This window comes from Lithobates pipiens, unplaced genomic scaffold (genome assembly GCF_037356315.1).
Source record: "Lithobates pipiens isolate NorthernLeopardFrog02 unplaced genomic scaffold, aLitPip1_a1.2 Scaffold_27, whole genome shotgun sequence".
In the NCBI taxonomy this organism is placed as follows: domain Eukaryota; kingdom Metazoa; phylum Chordata; class Amphibia; order Anura; family Ranidae; genus Lithobates; species Lithobates pipiens.
This window is the reverse complement of record NW_027507788.1, coordinates 65,791,298-65,816,102: the sequence shown is the minus strand read 5'-3', so window position 1 is coordinate 65,816,102 and position 24,805 is coordinate 65,791,298. Positions and strand designations below refer to the sequence as shown.

The window sequence follows — 24,805 nt, the reverse complement described above, 5'->3', positions numbered from 1 at the left end:
TACAATTTTATCTCTTTCATTCTCCATAATATTACACAAAAATAAATACATAAATAAATGGAAAAAAAAACAACTATAAAAGTGGTACTTCCTCACCTTATTTATGTGCAGAGCTGGAAACTCTCCCCTTTCTACCACAAAATAATATATTAGCTTTAGATAAGATTTTTTTTTAAAGACTGACCAGTTCAAGCTGATAATTCGGATTTGATTACCTTCCATTGTATTAAAAGGAATGTACAATGGCTTTGTGTATATTTTCAGTCTTTATTGCAGTTAGGACTAAACTGACACTGCTTTATTAATTGTATCAAGAAAGGAAAATATAAACTATTGAACCCTCTTTTATTTATTTTTACAGGTACTTATATAGCACTGTCAATTTATGCAGCGTTTTAGACACACACACACACATATATATATATATATTACATTCACATCTGTCCCTGCCCTCAAGGAGCTTATAAGCTAAGGTCCATAACTCACATTCATATATCCACATACTAGGGCCAATTTACTTACCAGCATGTCTTTGGAGGAAAACCTGTTGGAGAAAACTAGAAACCCAAGCAGGCACAGATGGCCATGGTTCAAGCTGGCAACCCTAGTGCTGCTAGGCAGAAGTGATAAACACTTAGCCACTGTGCTGCCCCTGTGCTGTATTGTAATGGTACTCCATTCCTTTACTTTGTAAATGTAAATCTTGAATAATAATAATAATGCCAATATTTTGTATTTTTATATTTATCAAGCAGGTTTTATCTCTAGACCAATTTCCCATGTTTTCAGGGACTTCGTGCCTCTCTGTTAAAAATAAAATAAAAAATAGCCCCCCACCTTTCTTTCTTTCCCTTCAGACAGACAACTGTGGCTCTATGCATTGTGTTATATGACCCCCCCTACTATATTTCCTTTACTAATTAATTATATGTCTGTCAAACACAGGAGCTCAAGTGATATGACTGAAACTGTGTCCGGCTTGTTCAGCAAATCCTGGAAGACACAACCACAGTGCTCAGAAAGTCAAAAATCACCAGAAAACACTGGTAATCATAGGACTAGCAAAAATTGTTTCTAGGCAAAATAAATTGTTAAATGTCTATGAGGCCTCTAACTATTCTTGTTTTTTTTTTTTTTTTTTTTTTATACATTTGATCTGTAAACCTGCTTACTTAGTATATTTGCAATTTCATTTTACAGGCTGTAGAAGTCAATGTCCATAAATGCAATGTGCTCTTTAAGGCTCGGTTCACACTGGTGCGCTGTCCGGCATGGGATGTGATTCACACCTCCTGCAGTACAAATCACATGTGATGTCTGTGCGATGCGGACGCAGCCATACAGATTGTATGGCTGAATTTGCATTGCATTTGGACCAAAGTCCTGACGGACCCTTTTTTTTGGTCCGCACCAGAATTAGATTGCATGGGTGTTCACACCCATGCTATCCGATTCATGTCTGAATTGACAATTCACACTACAACATGCGGCCCGATCTGGGGTATCAATAACTTTCTATTTAAACTTTTAGCAGTTTGCATATGGCAGTGTGAACTACTTGCGAGTCAGGAACCCACAGTGGATTTGCAGGGTGAACCAAGCCTTACACTAACAAAGCCAATACAGTTAAAAACATAAAGAATGTCAGAACGCAAGTGTTAAAAGGACCCCCCCACTGGTAAACTGTTGTAAACAATCCTTTTAAATTATACAGAGGGACTACAAATATACATGATGTTCTCAGCCTTGTAGCTCTTTTTGGACTGGGAAATCTTTACACCACGCTTTAAGACAAAAAAAGTACATTGAATTGGTGCAACAATCTTCCATACACCTTTTTAATAAATACTTCTCATGCTCACAAAAGTACATTGAAAATTAGCACATCTAACATTACATCCATTCAAGTAAAAGTTCTCTCAAATCACTGGATGCAGATAGCTAACTGTAGGACTTATTTAGCCACCTCCTGTCACTGCCACCATTGTGCATGAAGCTGACATTGTTTAAATGGTCAAATCCTCTTCCTCAGAGCTCTAAAGAGGAGGGTTTGGCCCTTGAAACAGAGCAGCTTCATATACAGCCAATGCAGAGAAAGGAGATAGCTAAACAGGTTGGAAAGTTGTCACCTGCACTTGGGGAATTAAGAGATCTTTCACTTGGAGGAAGCCATGTTTTACATGCTAATTTTTTAAAGCATCTTTGTGAGTATGAGAAGTATTTATTAAAAAATGTCGTATGGAAGATTTTTGCATGAGACACATTCAGTGCATTAAATCAACATTCAGAGGGGGGAGGCATCACCAAGCGCTATTAAGGTCTACTGCATACACATGTGCTGATATGAAATATTGTAAGAGGAGAAAGCCGAGAAAGCAGAGCTGGTAATGTTGTGTTGCTGATTCTGCATTACCAATCAGCTATGAGTGGAGACACTTCTGTATTAATTAACAGTGGTATCACTCTCTTGGCTGCGCTGTCTGGCAGAGGTATTTGACTCACAAAAATGGGTGGACAGAATTACAAATCCTTTATCAACTAAAACAACCTAGAGCCTAAAAAGTCTGTGTTTCATCTGTGTATTTAGCTGTTTGCCTGGAGACACACATTTCTTGCATCCATATCAGTACTGATCTATTTAAGGTTCTAGCACACCAACAGTAACAATGCAGAATTGATACTTTCCTAAAATAACCCAGTGTATTCTCAATATTTGAAATTTTTCCTGATTTTACAGATACCAAAGTAGAGGCTGATCTGACTTGCACTGACGCCCTGGATAGTTCCATTTTTGAAGACTGTGCCCTCCTGATTGACACTCACAGCTACAAGACCTCTTGCTCTCACAGTGTATACTATGCTGGATCTAGTGGACTTTGCTCTGCCTTGGCAGACTATGCCTATCGCTGTGCCCGCGCAGGAATCATTGTCTCTGTTAGCTCTACATTCTCAGACTGCAGTAAGTGTTTAAAATGAATCTTCATATTTTTACTGCTTGTCAGTGGCGTCTTATGCTTCATTTTTTTTGGGGGGGGGGGCAGGGGGGCAAACAATCTTTGGTTTAATATTTACTATATTTCTGGCATGAATAAAATGATGATTTGGCATGCTGTACAAAATCACATCTTGTGACCATGCTATTTTCTCTGTGTCCAAGACCAGTTCTGTACAGAATATACATTGCTATTACACTGAAACCAGTCCCACAAAGAGATTTTCAGCACATGCACAGCACATGCAGTCACTAACAAAGGTATAGATTGCCCTGTTCAGAAATAATACTTAGGAAAAAAAACCCTACTTGTCATTTCTAGCTTTTACAAGCATTATTAACATGCTTATACTGTAGAGGCTTAGGATAAGCATTATTAAAGAATGTGTGTACCGTTTAGGTATAAATGACATTCTGAGGGCCACACACATGTCATACTCTATTAAAGTGACCAGTGGGCAGCACACCTACCTTGAAGTGTGGGTTCAGTACTAATACAATGGATTAGGTATTACCAGCATTATCAGCTAAATGTTTTCATTTCTTTTCCAGCTCCGGCATGTGAAGGTGATATGATCTTCACTACAGATGATACATTCTCTCAACAAGACTGCGCAGAATATTCTATAAAGCTCCAGAAGATTACATCATCAATTCCTTTGAACGAAGCCTGTATCTGCCCTCCCAACCTCTACTATGATGCCTCTATCAATAAATGTGTAAATGGGTAAGCAGTCTCCCATTGTGATTCATTAGATGTATATTTCTGAATTATTCCTAATATTTTTTGAGTAGTCCACATGAAAATGCTAGTTCCCTGGCTGCCTCTGAATTCAGCACTTATTATATCTCCTTCTTATGAGAAACTAGGACTGAACTTTTTTACTTTAGGTCTGCTTTGCATTCCACCAGCCATGGCAAGCCGTGTGCTGCTCCATGTTTGGTATGACACTCTGCCTGACATGCAGAGAGGAGGACAATTCACAACTGTCTGACACAAGGATGGACATCCAACAGCTGGGTTTTAGCTGATATAAGCATACCTAAAGAGGGTTTCTTACTTTGCTCTTTGGTAAAACTTTTTTTTTCTTTGTTGTTGTTTTTCAGTGATTTATGCCCTTGCTACAGCAAAAATCGTGTGTACCAGTTAGGAGAGACCATCACTCAGCCCGATGGACAAACATGGTAAGATGCTCTTGATAAATCCAGCTAATAGAAAATGTAATGTTTAGAATAAATCTCCAGTATCTAACTCTAATGCCCTGTACACATGATAGGATTTTCCGACAACAAAACCGTGATTTTTTTTCCGACGGATGTTGGCTCAAACTTGTCTTGCATACACACAGTCACACAAATGTTGTCGGAAATTCTGAACGTCAAGAATGTAGTGACCTACAACATGTATGGCGCGCAGAGAAAAATTAAGTTCAATAGCCAGTGTGGCTCTTCTGGTTGATTCCGAGCATGCGTGGACTTTTGTGCGCTGGACATATGTACACACGCTCGGAATTTTTTGTCGGAAAATTTGGCAACCTGCTCTCAAACATTTGTTACAAATGTTTTATGGAGCATACACACGGTTGGACTTTGCGAACAACAAGCTCACATCCAACATCTTATTTTGCTTATGGGTAAAGATTTTTCATCCCCTATCAATATTTTTTTTTTAACTGAAATTTTAAGTCAAGTTACAGAAACAACCTTCCAAATATATGCAGCTATAAGTCAAAGGCATATTTAAATTTTTATAACATAATATCATTATATAACATGAACAAACTTATTGTTTTTCAGCCCCTGTGAGAGAGTATTACAGTGTGGAGAACCTGAACAGCCCCCAGTCCCTGGTAAGTTGCTCATGTTCCTATGTAACATAAGCATACTATGATAGCATTAAAGAGCTGTCCAGAGCTGGAATCAATATGCATGCAATCACATGGCTGTGATTTTTCTTTACTACTTTGAGCTGGCTAGATTGCTAAAAAGGAATGCAGATTTATTTTACTAATATTATTAGTAAGAGCATGTTTGCTCACAGTCTCCATTCTGAATGCATTTCATGTGACAAATAGAAAGTCATAGTAGAGAAAAAGGGCAGAGAGCAGCCTAGTAATGTAGTGAGCTTTATTGGTGTAGCCAAAATGTAAAACATTCATATGGACCCACAAGTGTAGGATAGCAGTGTGGGAACCATCACAGGTTTCAGAGCTTTAGATGATGAGGCTGGAGCCACTCTGGGAAGAACCATGCTCAGGGAACTCTGGAGCAGGGAGGGATACCTCAACATCATATGAATAGCTGAATCTATTCATGCTGGTTCGTGGAAAATGCATTTCAAGGAGTAAAACCTGTTCTTCATCAGTCTGACAGCAACTAGCCTCCAGGATTCTTAAATAACCGTTCTCTTTAAAGAGGAAGTAAAGGCTAAGAATTTAAAAAAAAAAAACACACTCTGTAAGGCAAAGGCATAATGAGCTAGTATGCATAGCATACTAGCTCATTATGAATAACTAATCTGAGAACGAAGCCCCCAAAGCAGTCCTCCGTCTTCATGTCCGCCGCTGCCATGGATCCCGGAGTGACTTCCGGGTCTCGCTGCTCCGGCGCTGTGATTCGCCGGAGTAGCGATGACGTCACTCCCGTGCATGTGCATGGGAGCCGACACTCGTGGCATATCGCTGCAATCTGCGGCCTGCCCAGTGCGCCTGCGCACCGCTGTCTATGGTGCATGTGCCGTAGACAGCGGTGGCTGTCTTCGGGTAAATATATTTATGTACGGTTTAGGAGATTTATATACGGTTTAGGAGATATTTCTTGGACCTACAGGTAAGCCTTAATCTAGGCTTACCTGTAGGTCAAAGTTAGTTGTAAGGGTTTACAACCACTTTAACACTCATATGCTGCAGCCAAGCAGCTGTTGTGTAAATTAATGAATGCTGACTGAGCCGAGTGAGCAGATTTTCTAACTTATCAGTGTATTGTTGCTTTTTTACTGTCAAATCAGCAGGCTGTATGTGGTGCGGTACTTTAGTAATCCTATGAGTAGAGATCCCGCTGTGTAAATAGCTGTCATTTTCCAGCACTAATTACAAAATGATGGGATTTTATACTATTGATTTTATACTTTTGATTATATTACTCACTCACATAAATACAGCAAATGAAGCAACACAAGGATTCAATGAGACAAATAAGCAATGTTGATAAAGATTTGGTTAAGGAGCACATCATAGAGCATGCTACTGATGGGGATCATATATTTGATGGACAGACAAACCTTCAAAAAACTTTAAAAAAAGGAAAGTTTCTAAGTGTCCTAGAGCAAATTGCACCACAAAAGCTTAGACCTTGACTGGGGTGGAGTGGGTGTAGTATAGATATTTGTTTTTCCATCCAATTTTTTAAACAAAAAGACATTGAAAGTATATTGATGGTAACCTTTGATTGCAATGACCATAACTAATTTGTTTTGTTTACTTGGCAGATGTGCAAACATGTTCCGATGATGAAATATACTCAGACTGTTTAGTGGGTTTTGGCAAGTCATGCGAACCATCTTGCCAGAGCTTAGCAATGCTAGACCAAGTCTGCACTTCGAAATGTGAACCAGGATGTATCTGCAGGACTGGGTAGGTTTTCTAGAAATTTTAAGGTGTTCTTGATATGTAATAACGATAGACAACAGTATTTTTTTTATATTCTCTTTTCTAATTAACACTGCATTACCTCCTAGTTTGTTGAGAAGCAGTGATGGAAATTGTGTGCCACTAAATGAGTGTCCTTGTGTGCATGGCGAAGATGTGTACAACCCTGGAGAAACACTGGCACAAGACTGCAACACATGGTAAGCAAACACTTTAGTCATAATCTTGGGCAGTGATGTGGAAGTTTATTTATTGTACTTAAGCAAAGTTATAATGTTAAAGTTAAAATAAAAGCAAAACAATTTTAGATGCTGTTTTTTTTTAAATTATTATTATTTCCTTTTAGCACATGTGAAAATGGCAGGTTTTCATGTAGTAACAACCCATGTAACAGAGTGTGTAACACTTATGCCGGATCCCAGTTCTTCCTGTTTGATGGAGTCTGGAAGACTTTTGCTACAAGGCACTGTGCGATTTTGCTGGTTGAGGTAAGTTGAAAATGGAAGGTTTATATAGCATCGTTTATTCAGGGTATTTAATTAAGGAAAAAGTTCAGTAAATTCATATAATATGAAGGAAGCTCTAGTGAATTCCAGCTCAGTCACTCAGAAAGTACTCAAGCCATTCGACCAAAATGACAGTCAGGAATTTTCAGGAGTGAATGTCTGCAGTTTTAGCACCCACACTTTCCTAGTACTGGTGTTCTTGTGTTCAACTGGTATTTCCATATTTTACATGTACCCTTTAAAAGTCCTTCTAGTTTTGAAAATATATTTTTTTAATTATGCCCAAAACAAAATGTATTTATGAAGACTGCTTTTCTATTACAATATGACCAATGAACGTGCTGCTGCCATAGTGTAAATTGTCCCTTCATTTTTCAGATTATATGATAACTGGCATGGTACATTTTATGACCATCCAATTATATTGTTTGCCCTCTTCCCAGCAAGAAAGTTGTGGACTCACGCGTCTCCTTTCCCATGCATCGCTTTATTGCAAAATACAGGCATGCAGCATATTTTCCGACACAACGCACCACAGCACACGGTATTGTGTTGTGCAGTGCTGCAACATGTGCGTTGGCTCGGCATTGTCTTAGTGCATTGAAGAGCCATTCAGAATAAATGGCTCTGCAACACACTAATTTATATATTGTGTTTTGTAGTAACACACACTTTACAATGCACATTACCACAACACACCCAGTCACAAAGGTGTGTTTCTGATCACATTGTGAAATATTGTGAGATTATGACAAATATATACAAAAAATATAATAACAAATAATAGTATTTAATGTATAATATTTGATTTTATTTCTTAGTCTGTGGAAGGTGTAAGCCCATCATTCAGTGTTGTCATGCAAAATACCCCAAATGAGGAAGGTGGAGGAGCTTTACACAAGAAGATCATTACCATCAAATTTGGAGAGACTGCAGTGTTTCTCAGTGACTCTGATCCTGTGGTGGTAAGTGTTCATGACCATTTGAGGATAGAAAAATTTACAGGGACTAAATGCTATTTTACAAAGTCTAATGCAGCATAATTTGACTTTATGTGAATTGTATGGTTTATGCAGTAATTACAGGCTCATGACCTCTCGTACTTTGCATTTCTCCATATTTCCATCCAAAATAGGATGATACCTCTGTTAGCTTTTATCTGCGTGCCATTTGGGGAAATTTTATTTAATGTCCTAACAACATCAGCTTTTAATTTATCAGTGTTTAGGATGTTGATTCCCTTTCTGCTTCCTGATCACCTGATAACAGTATTATAGTTATTGACAGAAAGGGAGGGGAAAGCCAGCCACAGATGTAACAAAATTTGACCTGTTCAGCAGGGACTGGCTGAGATTCAATCCAGGTATGGGCAAGCTGATGGGTACAACCAACCAGTTGTGTTTTTTTACATGTGATTGCTTCCAGCTAGCAGTAATCATTGGGGTTGATTTACTAAAATGGGAGACTGCAAAATCCAGGGCAGCTCTGCATAGAAACCAATCAGCTTCCAGGTGTTATGTCAAAGCTTCATTAAACAAGCTGAAGTTAGAAGCTGATTGACAAAAATGCACAGCTTCACCAGATTGTGCACTCTCCCATTTGAGAAAACCATCTCCATTGTGTTGCGCCTGCCAGGAACGCTCAAAATCAACCAATCTATGTGTAGCCAAAGCCTTCCAAAGAGGGCCACAGACAGCAATATGTAAACATGTGATAAGATCTACTCCTTTTACACTTACAATACAAAACTTATTGGAGGGTCCACTATCTGTAATCAAATAAAACCTTACAAAAGTATTGATACAGTCATCTTTTTGGTATTTTACCAGGCAAATTGCATGCCTAGAACAATGGAAAATTAAAGTTAAGTTGCCTCATAAGAAAAACAAGGCACAATGGGGGTTGATTTACTAAAGGCAAATCCACTCTGCACTACAAGTGCAAACTACAAGTGCACTTGAAACTGCACTTGGAAGTGAAGTCGTTGTAAATATGAAGGGAAGATCTGAAATCAGGGGAAGCTTTGCTGATTTTATCATCCAATTATGTACAAGCAAAAATGCTGTTTTTTTATTTTCCTTGCATGTACCCCTCGGATCTATAGTGACTGCACTTCCAAGTGCACTTGTAGTGCAAAGTGGATTTGCCTATAGTAAATAAACCTCAATGCGTGCCTGCATTGTCACACTGCAACCAGCAGGGTGGATTTACTAAAGCCAAGTAAAATGTTCACTTTGCAAAGGCTTTGCCTTCTGCATATGCAGTTGCACTCATTTTCCCCAGGGCTTAATAAATGTAGCACAACTCTGCTGATTCCTAGCATCCAATCATATGCAAAGCAAACCTGCTTTTTAAAAAAAATCCATTTATGTTTACCATGAAAAATGGGTGAAACTGCCTCACAATCTATCTGCTTTAGTAAATCCATTCCAGCGTGTACAGAAAAAATTGCACAAATGACAAATAGGGAATGAATCATAGAAACTATTCACACCCTGCTTTTGACCTTGCCAAACTCAATTCTTTTGTAAAATACTAACATTTACATCAAATGCAATAGAAGAAATATTTCTCTATTGATCTCCAGGAAACAAGCCAGACACACTTGATTTTCAGGTTTTCATCTAATATGCTGGCCATACAGGACTTGACAAAAACAATTAGTTCAACCAACCTGTGCATTGTTACAGCAGTCAGGCCATGTAGAGGTGCAGTCATTGTCCTCTCCTTTTGACTGATAGCCCATTCTGTTCCTTTTTATGTGGATGAATGAGAACAAATCTTACATACACTTCCATACCTATTTGCTGGCAAAATCAGGAGAAGGATCAAGACCTCGTCATACTTGATAAAGCAAAGCAACTGTCTGCTTAGTTGTATTCCTCTTTGTCTTTAACATTTTATGCCAAGAAAGATGTCCTATTTTACATGGAGTCTATATTAAAAATGAACATGTGAGATGAGGAATAAGAGAGCTACCACTGCTCTACTATATGTAATAGAGGTAGATCTCTTATCCTGGCTTCCCTTTTCCATTATTACTGAATGCCCACATACAACATACAAGCTGAAATCAAGCTTGTATTGGGTGTTCCTGCTCTGTAAGCACTCGTGAATGAAAAAATATTTTGGTGAACTTATAGGAAGAAAAGAGTTTAAAGCAGGTATGTGTCCATGGTGCTGTGATTTACAAGGGGGGCAGGCAGTGGAGCAAAATCTTATCTTAAGTAAGCCTGAAAAGTGTTCTTAGAGCTTATGTACAGGGTTTTAAAAAAGCAAAGAAATATATCAGTATAAGACTTAAAGCAGCATTTGCTGCTTCAGCATGCTTTGAGAGCTTTTAGAACAACTTCAAAAGTTAAAGCAGTTAATCTCAAAACACTCCAAAGCTGAAACAAATGCATTAATATGTATTGTGTTGCACTACTTTGCTCACTTTGCATTGCTTTCAGCTGCATTAAGGCTGGGTTCACGTCCCTGTGCGGAGCGACTCACAGCAGGGGCCCGGTGCATCTCTGTTCACCATTTCAGGTCTGATTTTGGTCTGAATTTTGGGCTGAATTCGGACCTAAAACGGACCAGAAGATGCAAAGGACTCCTGTGCAATTCGCTCCGCAGCTGTCCCAGAGCTGTGTAAACCTGCTCCATTGAGAACCAGGCACAGGCTCCTGACATGCTAATTGGATTGCGGGGAAACCCACATCCAATTTGCAATAGTGTGAACCCAGCATAAAAGTGTAGTTGTACATGAACCTAACTTTCCTTATGCTGTACACCCATTCAATAGGGCATAAGTAGGAGGATTATAATCTTGTACCCATTAGTTTGCAAATCCTAAGGAGGGTAAAACAGGTTCTAGATATGTATTCAAACTGTATATTTAGCTGTTTACCTGGAGTGGCTTTTTAACATGAATAAACTTAAAGAAGAACTTCATTCTCTCTGTCAACATTGATTATTCTTAATCCTTGTGCTGGTAGCATTAGTAAATAGATAGTAAAGTACATCATATTTATTTGTTTTAAACTTCTTTTTTACGTTTCTTCAGTTACTTCTTGGTTTCCATGCCCAGGCAAATGATGTCATACATCCCAGGTGTCTTCAGGAGGGAGAAGGGTTTTTCTCAGCTTAAAACACCTGCCTGCCTGAATGCCTGAAGGGCAGATGGATTCTAGGAAATAATGCTACATAAATCATTTACCCTTACCCAAGATGACCCAAGATGGCCACAGCCTAAAATGCTAGAAAGTTTTTTTCTAAATAAAGCATGTAGTCAAAGATTAATGGGGAAGTTTGCTTTGAATGTTAAAAATAGATCAAATTGCATTTTTGGATTGTGGTGCTCAGATACAGTGTTGTTCCACTTTAAGCGCTGGTCACTTCATTGTCTCCAGTATGCTAAAGAGTAATTGTGTGCTTGGTGTATTCTTTCTTTAGATAAACGGTGCTAACTCTGAATTTAGAACCTACCGATCTGGATTCTACGTGGTTGCCCATTTCTTGGGAGGACTTGCTGTTTACTATGATCAACACTTGGATGTCATCATTCAGCTGGAGCCCAAACTACAGGTATAGTGGCTTTTTTAGCTACTTAAAGGGAAAGTATAGTTCGTTTTCAGCAAGAAATGTAGAGATTAGTAGAATAGCCACTAGAGGCAAGATATATTTTATACTGTATTGAGTCTGCCTAAATGCTTTAAAAATGTTGTGATTAGACTACCAAATAATTTTCCCATGTGCACCACTTTCTTGCCACTTGCCATTCTCCAGAGTGGTTGCTTTTACAGGATCATAATGCAGTGCCCAAACAGAATACTATAGATATCTCCAAATTAAACATTGTATTTCACACCTGTCACAAACATTGAATTCTCCTATTATAAATAGTTTTTTGAGCACATCTGTCTGCATTTGCAAACTGTTGGTGCTAATTGAAACCTGTATAATAATATTAATTTCCCAAACTTATCACCCTTTTATACTCCACTTTAAATGCTCAGCCACATGAACTTCCTTGCTCTTACATTGCTAGATGGGAATTTGACTTAAGTTCTTCTATTGCTCTGAGGGACTGGGGTAAATTTGGTCCAAGATAAGACCACTTTAGACCACAAGACCACTCTAGAATAGGCCAATAAGGTGTTCTTGAAGTTTTATTGGACCCCTTGCACAAATTGATGGGCTGTGACCAGCGGGATGATGTGCGGGATGATGTGCTACACACTTGATGGTCATGTCTCAGATTACTTTTTGGTCTAAATCATTTAGCATAACAATGTTCACAGTACTGTTCAGAGAGAACCAAGGTCAGCCCTTCAACACCATACTATTCCTGAGGTCTCTACACAAAATGGCCACCTATCTTTTCATAGCCCAACCAAAACATAGCCTGAGCTTCTAAAAAACCTAGATAAAATCTGAAATGTCATGAATATAATGTTTGTCAAAGAGAAGATGTACAGTGTTTACATAGTTGCATAGTCAGCCTGGTTTAAAAAAAGGCACAAGTCCATCCAGTTCAACCAATAGAGGGGGGGGGGGGGGAATATACAATCCTATAAACACAATCCTAAACCCACAGTTGATCATCAAGAGGAAGTCAACCCCCCCCCCCCCCAAATAAAATATGGTCCAATTTGCTCCAGCAGGGGAAAAATCTTTCCTGATCCCCTATGAGGCGATTGAATATTCCCTGGTTCTACTTTACCTTTAATATTAGTATCCTGTTATATTATGTGTATCTAGTAAAGAATCCAGTCTTTTTAAAACAATCTACTGAGCTGGTCAGAACCAGCTCTTGAGGTAGTCTGTTCCACATTCCCACAGCTCTTACTGTGAAGAAGCCTTTCCACATTTGGAGGTTCAATCTTTTTTCCTCCAGATGTAAAGAATTGCCCCTTGTCCTCTGTGATGACCTTAAAGTGAATAATTCAATACCAAGTTAACTATAAGGACCACCTATGTATGTATACATATTGAATATTTCCCATCTTAATCTTCTCTTCACAAGAGAGAATAAATTCAGTTAATCTAATCTTTTCTCATAGCTGAGCCTCCATGCCATAATTTAATGATTTACTTCTATCCCTAAATCCCTTTAGCTTTGCTATATTTAGTTCATCCATTTATCTTGGAACTGAGTCACAGTGGGAACCATTGGAACCATTCTTTTCTTACCCCTTTTCCCTTCCCCTCGCTTCTTTTTTTTATCTCTCTCTAATATCAGTTTTTTATTCTTTGAACACAACATGCTTTTACAGTATGCTGTTATGTGTATATTATATTTTACATATAAACATTGTGGTCTGACTTCAATCTAATTTTTGTATAAGAAGAGGTTAAACATGTCTTTGTATCTTAAATATCATAGCCTTTGTGTTGATCCATTAGTGGAATGTTGTCTAGGTAGTATTGCAAGTATTGTAAGTTCAGACAGACCCAGTGGAGGAATTCCATTATAAGAGAAAAAACACATCTATGTAGCCATGACCTTCTTTTTACAGTGCGTATTTATTGCATGCTAACAAGAATAGAGACAATGGGGAGATTTACTGAAACTGGTTCACACAGAATCTGGTGCAGCTGTGCATAGAAACCAATCAGCTTCTAACTTCAGCTTTTTTTAAATTAAGTTTTCACAATAAACCCTCATTCACATTGCAGCGATTTGTCATGCGATTTGACAGGTCAAGTCGCATGACAAGTTGCAGCCTTTTGCCACCAATGGCAGTGTGACGCCAACTTTGCGATACCGCATCGATTTGCAAAAGTAGTTCCTGCACTAATTTTGCCAGTTTCAGGTGCGATTTCAATTGACATCTGCGCATAAAGCCGCACAGGTGTCCTTCAGGTAGTTTCTGAAATCGTGCTGACCTGCTATTTTGGAATAGCGCTACTTCAAGTAAAGTAGCATGATTTCAAATTAGCATCAATGTGAACCAGAGCTAAAACCTAGAAGCTGGTTATTACGTACATCTGCACCAGATTCTGCATGCGCCACTTTTAGTAAATCTCCCTCAATGATTAGTCAGAGGAAAATATATCTTTCCTTGTGCGTGAGATTGTAAATAGCCACCAGTATTTCACTAACAAAACAAAGTAAATGCTATAAACGTGAAAAGACTAGCTGTTGTAATAGTCTTACAGAATGACAACAAAACTGCAAGATGTGACCTTTTTACATTGTAGCTGTAGAGTTAAAGTAACTAATTGATGTTATCTTTTACAGTATGTTTTTACTGTATGTTAAACACAATAGACACAATGGCTAATCATAGAAATACATCTTTAAATTCCATGAGCATGGGATTTCATAAGACAAGAAGCATCATAAATAGTCAGCAGTGTTTAACTATTAAAACAGACACCTCTGTGTCTTCTTACTTCAAAGTCAAATTGCACCACAGTCCGTCTAGGATATGCAATTGTGGACCTGCAGCTGTTGCAGAACTACAAGTCCCATGAGGCATAACAAGACTGACAGACACAAGCATGACACCCAGAGACAGAGGCATGATGGGACTTGCAGTTTTGCAACAGCTGGAGGTCCGTTAATTGCATATCCCTAGTGTCTAGTCCTTCAAATTAATCAAGGAAAGGCTGTCATCCTTATTTATGCTGAAACTCCAAGTATCAAAGGTTCATTTTTTGGACCTCAAAAAAAATCGCTTTGCTAATAGGATAAAATCAAAAATTAATAATCTTATAAGCCCTACCCGGTTCACACACGGGCAACCTGTCAGGTGACTTAGCCACCTGGTGAGTCGTGCTCCATTCTGTACAATGGAACAGTTCTAATAGGGGCGATTCAAGTTGCTCCAACTTAGAAAAAGGGTCCTGTACTACTTTTGGGTGACTTCAGAGTGGCTCGCATTGACTTCTATACTGAAGTATTTTTGCAAGCCGCGCACCACAGCCCTGAACCGACACAAGATACTGCAGGATTCATTTGGAGGCCTGGATAAAATAAATAAATAACTGCACTCCTGCATAATATGTATTATGGAACTCAACTACTGTATGTCAATGCAATTGAAGTCAAACTCAATATGATTTGAGAGGCTGATATCTAAAGCACCAATATTTACTTTTTAACATAATCAGTTTTTCGTTTAATTTTGTTTTACCTTTATGCTTTATTGTTTGTAGAGCCACTATCAACATATGTTTTATGACCTTTCTTTCTGTATTATAGGGCACTATGATTAAGAAATCAAAAAAGCCCCTAGACCAAGCTGAAACACTGCTTGGTTTATTTAATAATACACAGTGTAAAGAACATTCACCTATATGATTTCAATTGACTATGTTCATGTTGATAACTGTAAATTCACTGATTGCTATAGGTCACTGCATATGTTCATTAGCTTAATAAACAGTTCTGCATCAGCTGACCTTTTTGTGGCTGATATTTAGATTTATATGATCTGAAACCTGTGCCCAATGTTTTATATTCTCTATTTACACAGGGCAAAGTCCAAGGTATGTGCGGTGATGCTGATGGAACTACAACATCTGAGATAGAAATCAGTAACATGGCTCAGTATGCCTCTCGCTTTGTGATTGGTGAGGTAGGTACTCTTTTCAGCACCATTGTACTTGTCATATGAAAATTTAATGAGTGTGTTCAATAAGTTTGCAACTTTATTGTCATTTCTCCGAACATTTCGACAGTGTCCTGAAGATGAAAATCCTCTACCTCCTCCATCTGAGAATCATAAGAAGTTTGTGGAAGATCGATGCAACCTTCTCAAGAGCAGTGCCTTTGCTGAATGCCATTATGTGGTAAAAATTGCATTTAATTGTTTACAAGGTTATATAGAATTGTAATAGCTACTATGATTGCTCAATAACAAATTGATGTCATTGCATATATTGCATATAATCCACACATGATGTTCCCACAAAATGATGTTTGTCATGCAATCCCTTCCTAAATTGATTGCATTTAAACTATACTAAATTGGATGCACCAGGAAGAAATACATTAACTTGTAAATAGGGTCTATGCAGTACCTAGATGGATACAGAAAATAGATTGTGGTCTTATTTAGAATTTTACTGACCTGTACTGTAGTACATTTAGGCAAAGAATATCAGATGTCATGCACCATAATACTTAGAACTGAGGAAGCTATTTGGGTGCGTGGCAAAACATTTTCAGCATTATAGGCATGTCCAGTTAAATGTAACTAACTGCTACTAGCCATAGCCATAATAGACCTTGCAACTGCTGACGTCCCTGAAAGCACAGGGGCCTAGAGTTGTCCAGTTACAAAGTGATTTATGGAGCTAGTAAAAACACTTAGATAAATATTAAAGGAAAGTAGTTTGGAATCCTTTATATAATTGCTATCAAAGCATTATTCTGTATCATTAGAGAAATTGCTTTTGAAATGAAGAATAGAAAGATTGTTAAGAACAGAGTAGCACAGTACTGAAAAACACACAACTCTTCCTAATTCTTACCAAATTCTTTTATATTTTGACTATTAAACGCCTTTAATGCTAATGACGCCTCTGCCTTCATGTCAGGTCAATGTGGAGCCTTATTTCTCAGCTTGTGTGGAGGAGACAGAGGCCTGCAGAGAGGGTGAAAGCTGCCTCTGTTACTGCACCTCATTGGCAGCTTATGCCCGTGCCTGCTGCCGAAAGGGGGTCACAGTCGAATGGAGGGGCCCTGACACCTGTCGTAAGTATATTTGCACAAATATGAAATTATTATAGTCTGCATGGGAAGGACCTGATAATAAACTTTTTTTTAATTCTCTTTCAGCATCTCCTTGTGAATATTATAACAGAGGTAAGATGTCCATACTTTCTCACAGTCCAAAGTGTAAAGTCCAGTTAATAGGGTAATCATTTTCATGCAGAAAGCCACTAAGCCACTGGTATTAACTTTAGGTTTTGATTTCTGTTTTAGATGCTGGAGAGGGACCGTACCGCCTTGAAATGATCAATGGCAAATCTCTGGTAGCTGATTATGATAATGGAGCAGTGGCACTGGAAGAGATCAAAACTCCTGGAAATCTTCAAGCTAGCTTTATGGTTACCAAAGGCCTTTTTGTAGACCCATTGAGTAAGTCCAGAACTTTTGATAATGTTTCTTACTGTATGTTTATATACCTTTCTTGCAAATTATTATATGTAATATAAGGCCAAAACAAACATGTTACTCTCTCATTGCTTGATGTCTGGTCTATTTATTTTCCTGCATTATGGAAAATCCTTTTGAGGAGCTTCATACAAGAATTTTGGCTTTGTAGTGGACAGAAGAGTAAGGCAACTTTGTGATATTTTACAACTGAAACCACTGAAAGGTAGACAGCAAGAAGCCAACATATGACACAATTTGCCAGTGGATGGATTCTTGAAGCTTGAGTCTCCAGGATGCAATGAGTGATTGATGCAACTCTCTTACCTTAATCACGTAATGATAGGGGAATTCTAGTAACTCTATAAACATAAATTATTTACAGATACTGGATGCTGCAACAATATATCATCTCTGCTTTTTGACCAGAAAAGCTCTGAGGTTGATAAGTCTTGTATGGCAACCAAGGATATTGGTGACAATGTTTTTATAGCTGATCACTACAAGGTAGCTCACCAGCTTTGAGACATTGTATTTGGCTACAAACCTATTCATGCTAACCATTGATGCTAAAAACAATGTAGTCACAGAAAGTGGACAGTACACCTGAGTATGTGCCATTTAGCTTAGACTATGCATTTCTGTGAATGTAAGGATATGCATGTGTCTAAAGAGACTTTCAATATTCAGAGAGAATTCAGAAAAAAAACAGCATTTTCTAACCCCTGAGGGGTGTCCTGCTCAGAAACGGCATGGGTCAGTAGGTTCATCAGCTCTGGCGAGCAGCCCTGAGGTTACCACAGATCAGTATTGCCATGCTTGTAAAACTATAGCTGAGTGAATTTAAAGGCCATAATACATTTAAACTACCGATACTGGAATCAACCAGGTATCTTAAACAGGTGGGCAGCATTTCCCAGACAATAAAGCAGAAGTTTAAAGCATGTGCAGGCTATGAGCTGCTTGTCAGCTAATTACCAGGGAACTGAATGGTCAAGCATTCCTTTAACCCTTGAAATGAATTTGTTTTTCCATCATCTGGGCATCTCACTTGTCTGCATGACTTGGATTAATGTCAAAGCATGACAATTTTAATTATATTGCATAACATTCCAAAAAATTTTTTTTGCAAAATAAATATATTTTGCCTCACCATAGAGGCTGAAGAAAAAAAAAATACTTTCCACATCCACATGTGGGATCATGACAGGCTTATCCAGCAGTAGTGAAATAACAGTAGTGATAAAGCAAAGCGCTTAATCAGGAAGACTTTCCTGATATGTGCCTGCTGTACAGGGGTGTGGGGTGTGTGTGTGTGGAAGTCTGATTATAGTATCAAAGTATTCTGTTTTCTTTGTATATTCTTTTTATGAAATACCCACTGTTCCTGCTACTAGGCACCGTGTGGTGAGTTTTCTAGCTTTAATGGGAACTCAGCCTGCTTTCTTTCCTGATCAGACTTGTGCTTGAACGCACCCCCCCCCTCGGCTCTCTAAGCTCCTTATGCAGCTGAGAACTGAGGATATATAATCACTTATAAAAAAGGAAAAAACATTGTATTTATAATGCTTTTTCACATCTATACATAAATGTTTTGCCTTTCATTTTAAACTGGATGGGTTGTTTTGCAAGGTGAGGCTCACATATACTTTAATTTGTTTCCCATGTATGAACATACATATTATATTGGTGTATGCCCATGCGTGGGCCAATATTTGTTCAATAACATGTATGCTGTCCTAAACAGTTGTTGACAAGACATGCTAGTTTGAATATATATATATAAAAAAAAAAAAAAAAGACATTTCCACTTAAAATATTGTTTGTATTTTCCTGGAAAATATTTTAAACATTTATATCTTCTTTATCAATAAACACATTGAATCTGATTTGTCTCCAGATGGCAGAAGGTTGATCTCCCTGGAGTCCGCTCAGCACCACAACTTCTTCATTGTGCAGAATGATGATGGAATGCTAAGCTTGAGGAAGTGGCAGCCAAGTGTGGAATTCCGTTCACAGGCCACGTTCATCCTGAGGCCAAGCCGTTGGGTGAAGAATTATGATGCTTTAGAATCCTACATATCTCGTGGAAGTTATCTGTCCCTTAACAACAATAAGCTAGTTATGTCACGGGTGAAGTCAGGAAGTATGTTGCAGATGAACTTCAATTTAGTTGGTAAGATATTTTTGTCGATGACTCCTAAAAAAAACTGTAATCCTAAAATACGAGTTATTTTATGATGAACGAGTGAATATAAAAAAGTGTATATAGCTATATGGAAAATGGCATCACTGAGGTTGTATTAATTTTGTAACCTATTGTTCTGTGTTAACTACAAATTTAATGCCAAAGAGGCTTGCAAATAAGCATTTAGTGGCATTCCTCTGGAAAAATGAATCAACTATGTGTACAGAAGTCTCTTCTCCTAGAATGTCCCATTTACAGTATGTTAAAGTAAACCTGTACTCAATTTTTACATTTTTAATTTAGGTATCTTGCCTAAGCACAGATACAATGCCTGCTAAATTTTTTATTAGCCAGAAAGTCTCTTCTTTGCCTTAGTTTCACTTTGTTACCAGGGTGTGACTTTTTGGTAGTTCTGGAAGTTCCAGCAGCTGCCACCCTTCTGTCCAATGAGTGTCTAATGAGTGTACCCTAGCTGACCTGCCATTTTATTGGATAGTGGTTGTGAAACTAGGGAAGTGAGACTCCAATAACAAAGTAAAATGAACTGGTATTTTTCCACAGGCTGCAGGGGAAAGTACCAATACACATTTTATATAGTTGTTCCTTTAAAAAAATAATTAAAGACTATATATTTTATTTAACACATATTTAAAATGACATTGCTGACATGTGTTATTATTTAACAGAGGAAACCTTTGGGTTGCCATCGTTCTCTATCTGTACATGGAAATACAGAGCTTGTGGTAACCCATGCATTCCAACATGCCAAGATCCCTTGGGTACCAAATGCACGTTAACACTCAAGTAAGTAGAAGACATTTTGTATTCCTTGAAGCACACTTAAAAACGAAATGTAAACAGTCATAGTCTAATATATAGTCAAAGTTCTCGAAAGAGATAACCTTTTATTGTTTAAAATATAATTGCTAAAACACCTGTAAGGGATTCAGAATTTTATGAGTCTTGTGAAGTTAATGTGATTGTAAACCCTCACATATGCCCAGTAAAGTGAATGGCCTCAGATGATACACAGAGATTAAACAAATCCACCTACATAAGTTTTTTACAAATTGATCTCATGTGTCAGGAAAACTCAGAAGTGATTTATGCTTATAACAGAGGAACAAAACACCATAGAGAAAAGGCACTTAGAGCTTTGTAAAGAGATAACTAAACATTGCAGATACATGTGCTTTGTTCAAATTCCATTACTGAGGTTTACAACCACTTTAAGGAAGAGAGATGAACAGATGAGGGGAAGGAAGCTTGCTGGCATCCTCTCCCAAGATGCACTTTAGAGGCAATGAGATGCTTAAGCTGTGCGCTGCCAGACGTTTTGGGGATCTCCCATGTTTACCTTTATTATTGAGGCCCACTTTAAATTATAGAAAGCTGATAATACTGGAAGAGTTGGTGTTGATGATGAATTGATCTTTATAGGTGTAAATTGAAACCTTAAAAAAGTGAAGCATGACACTAAACAAAACAGCATTCATCCATCTAACATATTTACAAAACACAAATTCATCAAATGCTAGATTCAGGGCCTTTGCAAAAATTATTCTCTATGGATTTTTCGCTGGGATTGTTAACCTGTATTTATTCCAATATTTTGACATATTTAGAGGAATCGTGCTGAGAGAAAAATGAAGTTGCCAATATTGTACTTTTCTTATAAAAATGGTGACTCCATTGCTGTCATGCTAAACTTCTTGCTTCAATAATCCATCAGTGATTCAGAACAAGTACAGACATGGGAGGTTTCTGATCTACACACTTGCTGTTCAGTGCCTCAAAAGTACTGAAGTCAGGTGACAAAATAGTGAGGCAACTAGCATTTTCAGAAAAGAAAAGCAATAGCAGCCCCTGTTTTCTCTAGTGACAAGTTTACTTTCGCTGACTGCTTGCCAGTGGCAACTGGTGATATATTGTTTTTGGGGGGGGGGGGGTGGCACACAATGCACCCACAGCTACCCCCCCGGTCGGGTCACTAGCCCCGCACTTACCTCATCTATCGGGCAACCCTTCCTCCGAGTGGCGGTTTTCCCTGCATCTCCTCCTCATAGGCAGCCAATGGGATCGCTTCTCCTTTTCGGTCAATTGTGTGACGGGTCTCAGGACCCACTTCCTGATTGGCCGGGAGGAGAATCAGGGAGGCAATAGTGAATATTAATTTGCTATTGTTACACAACTGGATATGCGGCCTGAACCCACCTTTTTTTTGAAGCCTATTAGATCCTCTGGTTCTATTCACGTCCTTCAAAAAAACCAAAAAACATTGAAATCCAATGCATCCTGCACCCCGCATGCAGGTTAGGTAGCTGAACGCATGGATAGGGGGGCAATGCCCCTGAGCCCTGCATTACTGGCCTCCACTGCTGCTGATTAAATGTATAACATTCAATAAACTAACTGACTGTGCTTGATTGCTGCTGTAGAGTTGAAGGCTGTTACCCCCTCTGTGCCCCCGGAATGGTGTTTGATGAAGTGACCCATCGCTGTGTACAATTGGAGGACTGTAAGTATTATACAGGTTCTCTGTGCTATAGATGTCAAAGTTTGGAAATATAGAAATCTACAGCAGATCTTAAAATATACAATGAAAAATACAATATTGTCATGGTGATGTTTTCAAGTCAATCTGCTTGCTGAAGAAGACTTCTACTTTGACTAGTAATGGAGGCATGGAGAATATTATATTACTATATGTAGAATAAATTTTTATCTCTTGTAGGCTGTCATACCAAGATTAATTAAAAGCAATACCTATTTATTCATGTTATTCATGTAAACCTCATAATTAACTTGTTTATGAATTTACTAGCCTTTCTAATTTATTTCAGGTATCAATCTGCCTCCTGTGACGCCACCTCCCCAGACTCCACCTCCTGAGACTCCACCTCCCAAGACTCCACCTCCCCAAACACCACCTCCCCAGACTCCACCTCCTGAGACTCCACCTCCCAAGACTCCACCTCCCCAAACACCACCCCCCCAAACACCACCTCCCCAGACTCCACCTCCCAAGACTCCACCTCCCCAAACACCACCTCCCCAGACTCCACCTCCTCAGACTCCACCTCCCCAGACACCACCTCCCCAGACACCACCTCCTGAGACTCCACCTCCCAAGACTCCACCTCCCCAAACACCACCTCCCCAGACTCCACCTCCTCAGACTCCACCTCCCCAGACACCACCTCCCCAGACACTACCTCCTCAGACTCCACCTCCTCAGACTCCACCTCCTCAGACTCCACCTCCCCAGACTCCACCTCCACAGACTCCACCTCCCCAGACTCCACCTCCACAGACTCCACCTCCACAGACTCCACCTCCTCACACTCAGCCTCCTCCTCTGCCAAGTACTCCTGAACAGGTAAACTTTTTTTGACTTTGCATGTACAGTGCAAAATAAAATCACTTCAGTTTTATTGAATTACTTTTGTATTGCTTTCAAACAAGAGTAGTTAAAATTTAAAAGTAGTAAAATAAATATAGAGGTAAATGATTGATGGCATCAACCAAGCAGTCCTCAGTTTTCCTAGCAGCCCAATGTAACAAACTAGATATCTGTTTTACTTGTCTAAACTTCAACAGAACCACCACTTGTTAGTCATGATGTGCCAACATCCATTGGATCCACGTTTGTGCTTATAATATATTAAGTTCTATGGTTCTAGGTTCTTAGGTGCCATTTAGCACATCCTAAGAACTGTTAAATATAAATCAATGAAACAATGTTGTCTTTATGAATGTCATTTTTTAATTTCAGCAATACTGTATGTCTGAAAGCCATTTTGCACTTCTGTGTTTCATGGGTTTTATTGTACACTTACCCTAGGTTTGCATCTATGCGGTTACGGTTGATGCAGTTTTCAGGCGTGTTTTTGAACATGCATTTTCAATACGTGTCTTTTATTTTTTATATCTTTAATAAACTGTGTTTAGCTGGTTGTTAAGGAGAGGCTGCTGCTGCATCCTTAACAATGGATGACCCGCTGACATGAATGAAAAAAATCTAAAAAAAAAAATGCCAAAATAGAAAAAAATCCATACCAGGCACTTATGCAAGCATGTGGCCCGGCAGGTCAGGAAAGGTAGGGAACGAGTGAGTACACCCCTCCTGATCCATACCAGGCCACATGCCCTCAACATGGCAGCGTATGGGGCACATAGTACCTCTGCCCATTTACCAAAAAAGTGTAAAAGTGAATAAAGACAGTACAAGAGTTTTTGGCAAGTCCTCTATTAATTAAAAAAAAAACAATGTCCCATCATCAATCATAACGCCTGCTGCCCCCACCGGACAAAAAAAGAGAAAAAAGCTCCCCTCATGACGAACACTCCAACGGTCAGCTTGCCCAGCTATGTGATATTTCTTAAATAGTTAATGGGTGGGGCCACCCAGCAACGCCACCTGTTGGCACCTCCCCCTGTGACATCGGCGGCCCTGCATGCACAGGTCTATGATGTCACAGGGGGCAGTACCAACAGGTAGCAATGCTGGTTGGCCCGTCTGTTAGCTGTTTAAGAAATGTCACACAGCGGAGCAGGCAAACTGTGGGAGTGATCGTTGTGAGCTGAGTTTTTCTTTTCTTTTTTCTTTTTTTTGGTGGCAGGCATTGTGATTGATGATGGATCTACATCTGGGACATTGAAATTGTCAAAAATTCTTGTACTGTCTTTATTCACTTTTACACTTTTTTGGTAAATGGGCAGGGATACTATGTGCCCCATACTCATTCACATGGGTATAGGATCTGGGCCCCCCACCTCAAAGTGCCTTTATTCACCCCATACTCATTCAGATGGAGGGGCTTACAGATTTCAATAAGCCCCCTGCCTGCAGATCCCCACAACCACAGTCCAGAGTTGCAGGGAAGAGGCCTTGTCCCCATCAACATGAGGACAAGGTGCTTTGCGGTGGGGGGCAGAGCCTCCCCATCCCAAAGCATCCCCCCATGTTGAGGGCATGTGGCCTAATATGGTTCGAGGGGGGGCGCTCGCTCATCCCCTACCTTTCCTGACCTGCCAGGCTGCATGCTCAAATAAAGGTCTGGTATGGATTTTGGGGGGGAACCCCATGCCATTTAAAAAAAAAAAATTGGTGTGGGGTTCCTCTCAAAATCTTTACCAGACCCTAAGCGCCCACACAATTTTATTAACGATTTTGTTTATTGCCAGCAATTTTTGTTTTTTGTAAGCTGTCAGTGGGGAAGTCCGCTGACAGCTGATGACTCATCGGTTGTTAAGGACATGGCGGCCAGCTTCCCAGGCTACTTCTTAGCAACCAGCTATACAATGTTTGTTAAAGAGAAAAAAAAATTCAAAATGCAACATGCAAAACACATGCAAAAATGCATCAAAAATGCAACA

General features: G+C 39.0%; 1 protein-coding gene across 34 annotated transcripts in view; it reads left to right on the top strand.

Moving 5' to 3' along the window:
- The window catches only part of LOC143933905 (uncharacterized), a 259,725-nt gene that overhangs the window by 122,379 nt on the left and 112,541 nt on the right, over positions 1 to 24,805 (top strand). For all 34 annotated transcript variants that reach the window (XM_077457035.1, XM_077457039.1, XM_077457040.1 and 31 more), the window contains 19 exons: positions 946 to 1,046; positions 2,738 to 2,959; positions 3,545 to 3,719; positions 4,100 to 4,177; positions 4,790 to 4,842; positions 6,480 to 6,624; positions 6,729 to 6,839; positions 6,986 to 7,127; positions 7,967 to 8,110; positions 11,583 to 11,714; positions 15,614 to 15,715; positions 15,819 to 15,929; positions 16,680 to 16,836; positions 16,921 to 16,947; positions 17,068 to 17,223; positions 19,139 to 19,414; positions 20,113 to 20,230; positions 21,865 to 21,944; positions 22,270 to 22,805. In XM_077457035.1, coding sequence (XP_077313161.1) covers positions 946 to 1,046; positions 2,738 to 2,959; positions 3,545 to 3,719; positions 4,100 to 4,177; positions 4,790 to 4,842; positions 6,480 to 6,624; positions 6,729 to 6,839; positions 6,986 to 7,127; positions 7,967 to 8,110; positions 11,583 to 11,714; positions 15,614 to 15,715; positions 15,819 to 15,929; positions 16,680 to 16,836; positions 16,921 to 16,947; positions 17,068 to 17,223; positions 19,139 to 19,414; positions 20,113 to 20,230; positions 21,865 to 21,944; positions 22,270 to 22,805 — 2,866 coding nt within the window. The remainder of the gene's footprint in view (positions 1 to 945; positions 1,047 to 2,737; positions 2,960 to 3,544; positions 3,720 to 4,099; positions 4,178 to 4,789; positions 4,843 to 6,479; positions 6,625 to 6,728; positions 6,840 to 6,985; positions 7,128 to 7,966; positions 8,111 to 11,582; positions 11,715 to 15,613; positions 15,716 to 15,818; positions 15,930 to 16,679; positions 16,837 to 16,920; positions 16,948 to 17,067; positions 17,224 to 19,138; positions 19,415 to 20,112; positions 20,231 to 21,864; positions 21,945 to 22,269; positions 22,806 to 24,805) is intronic.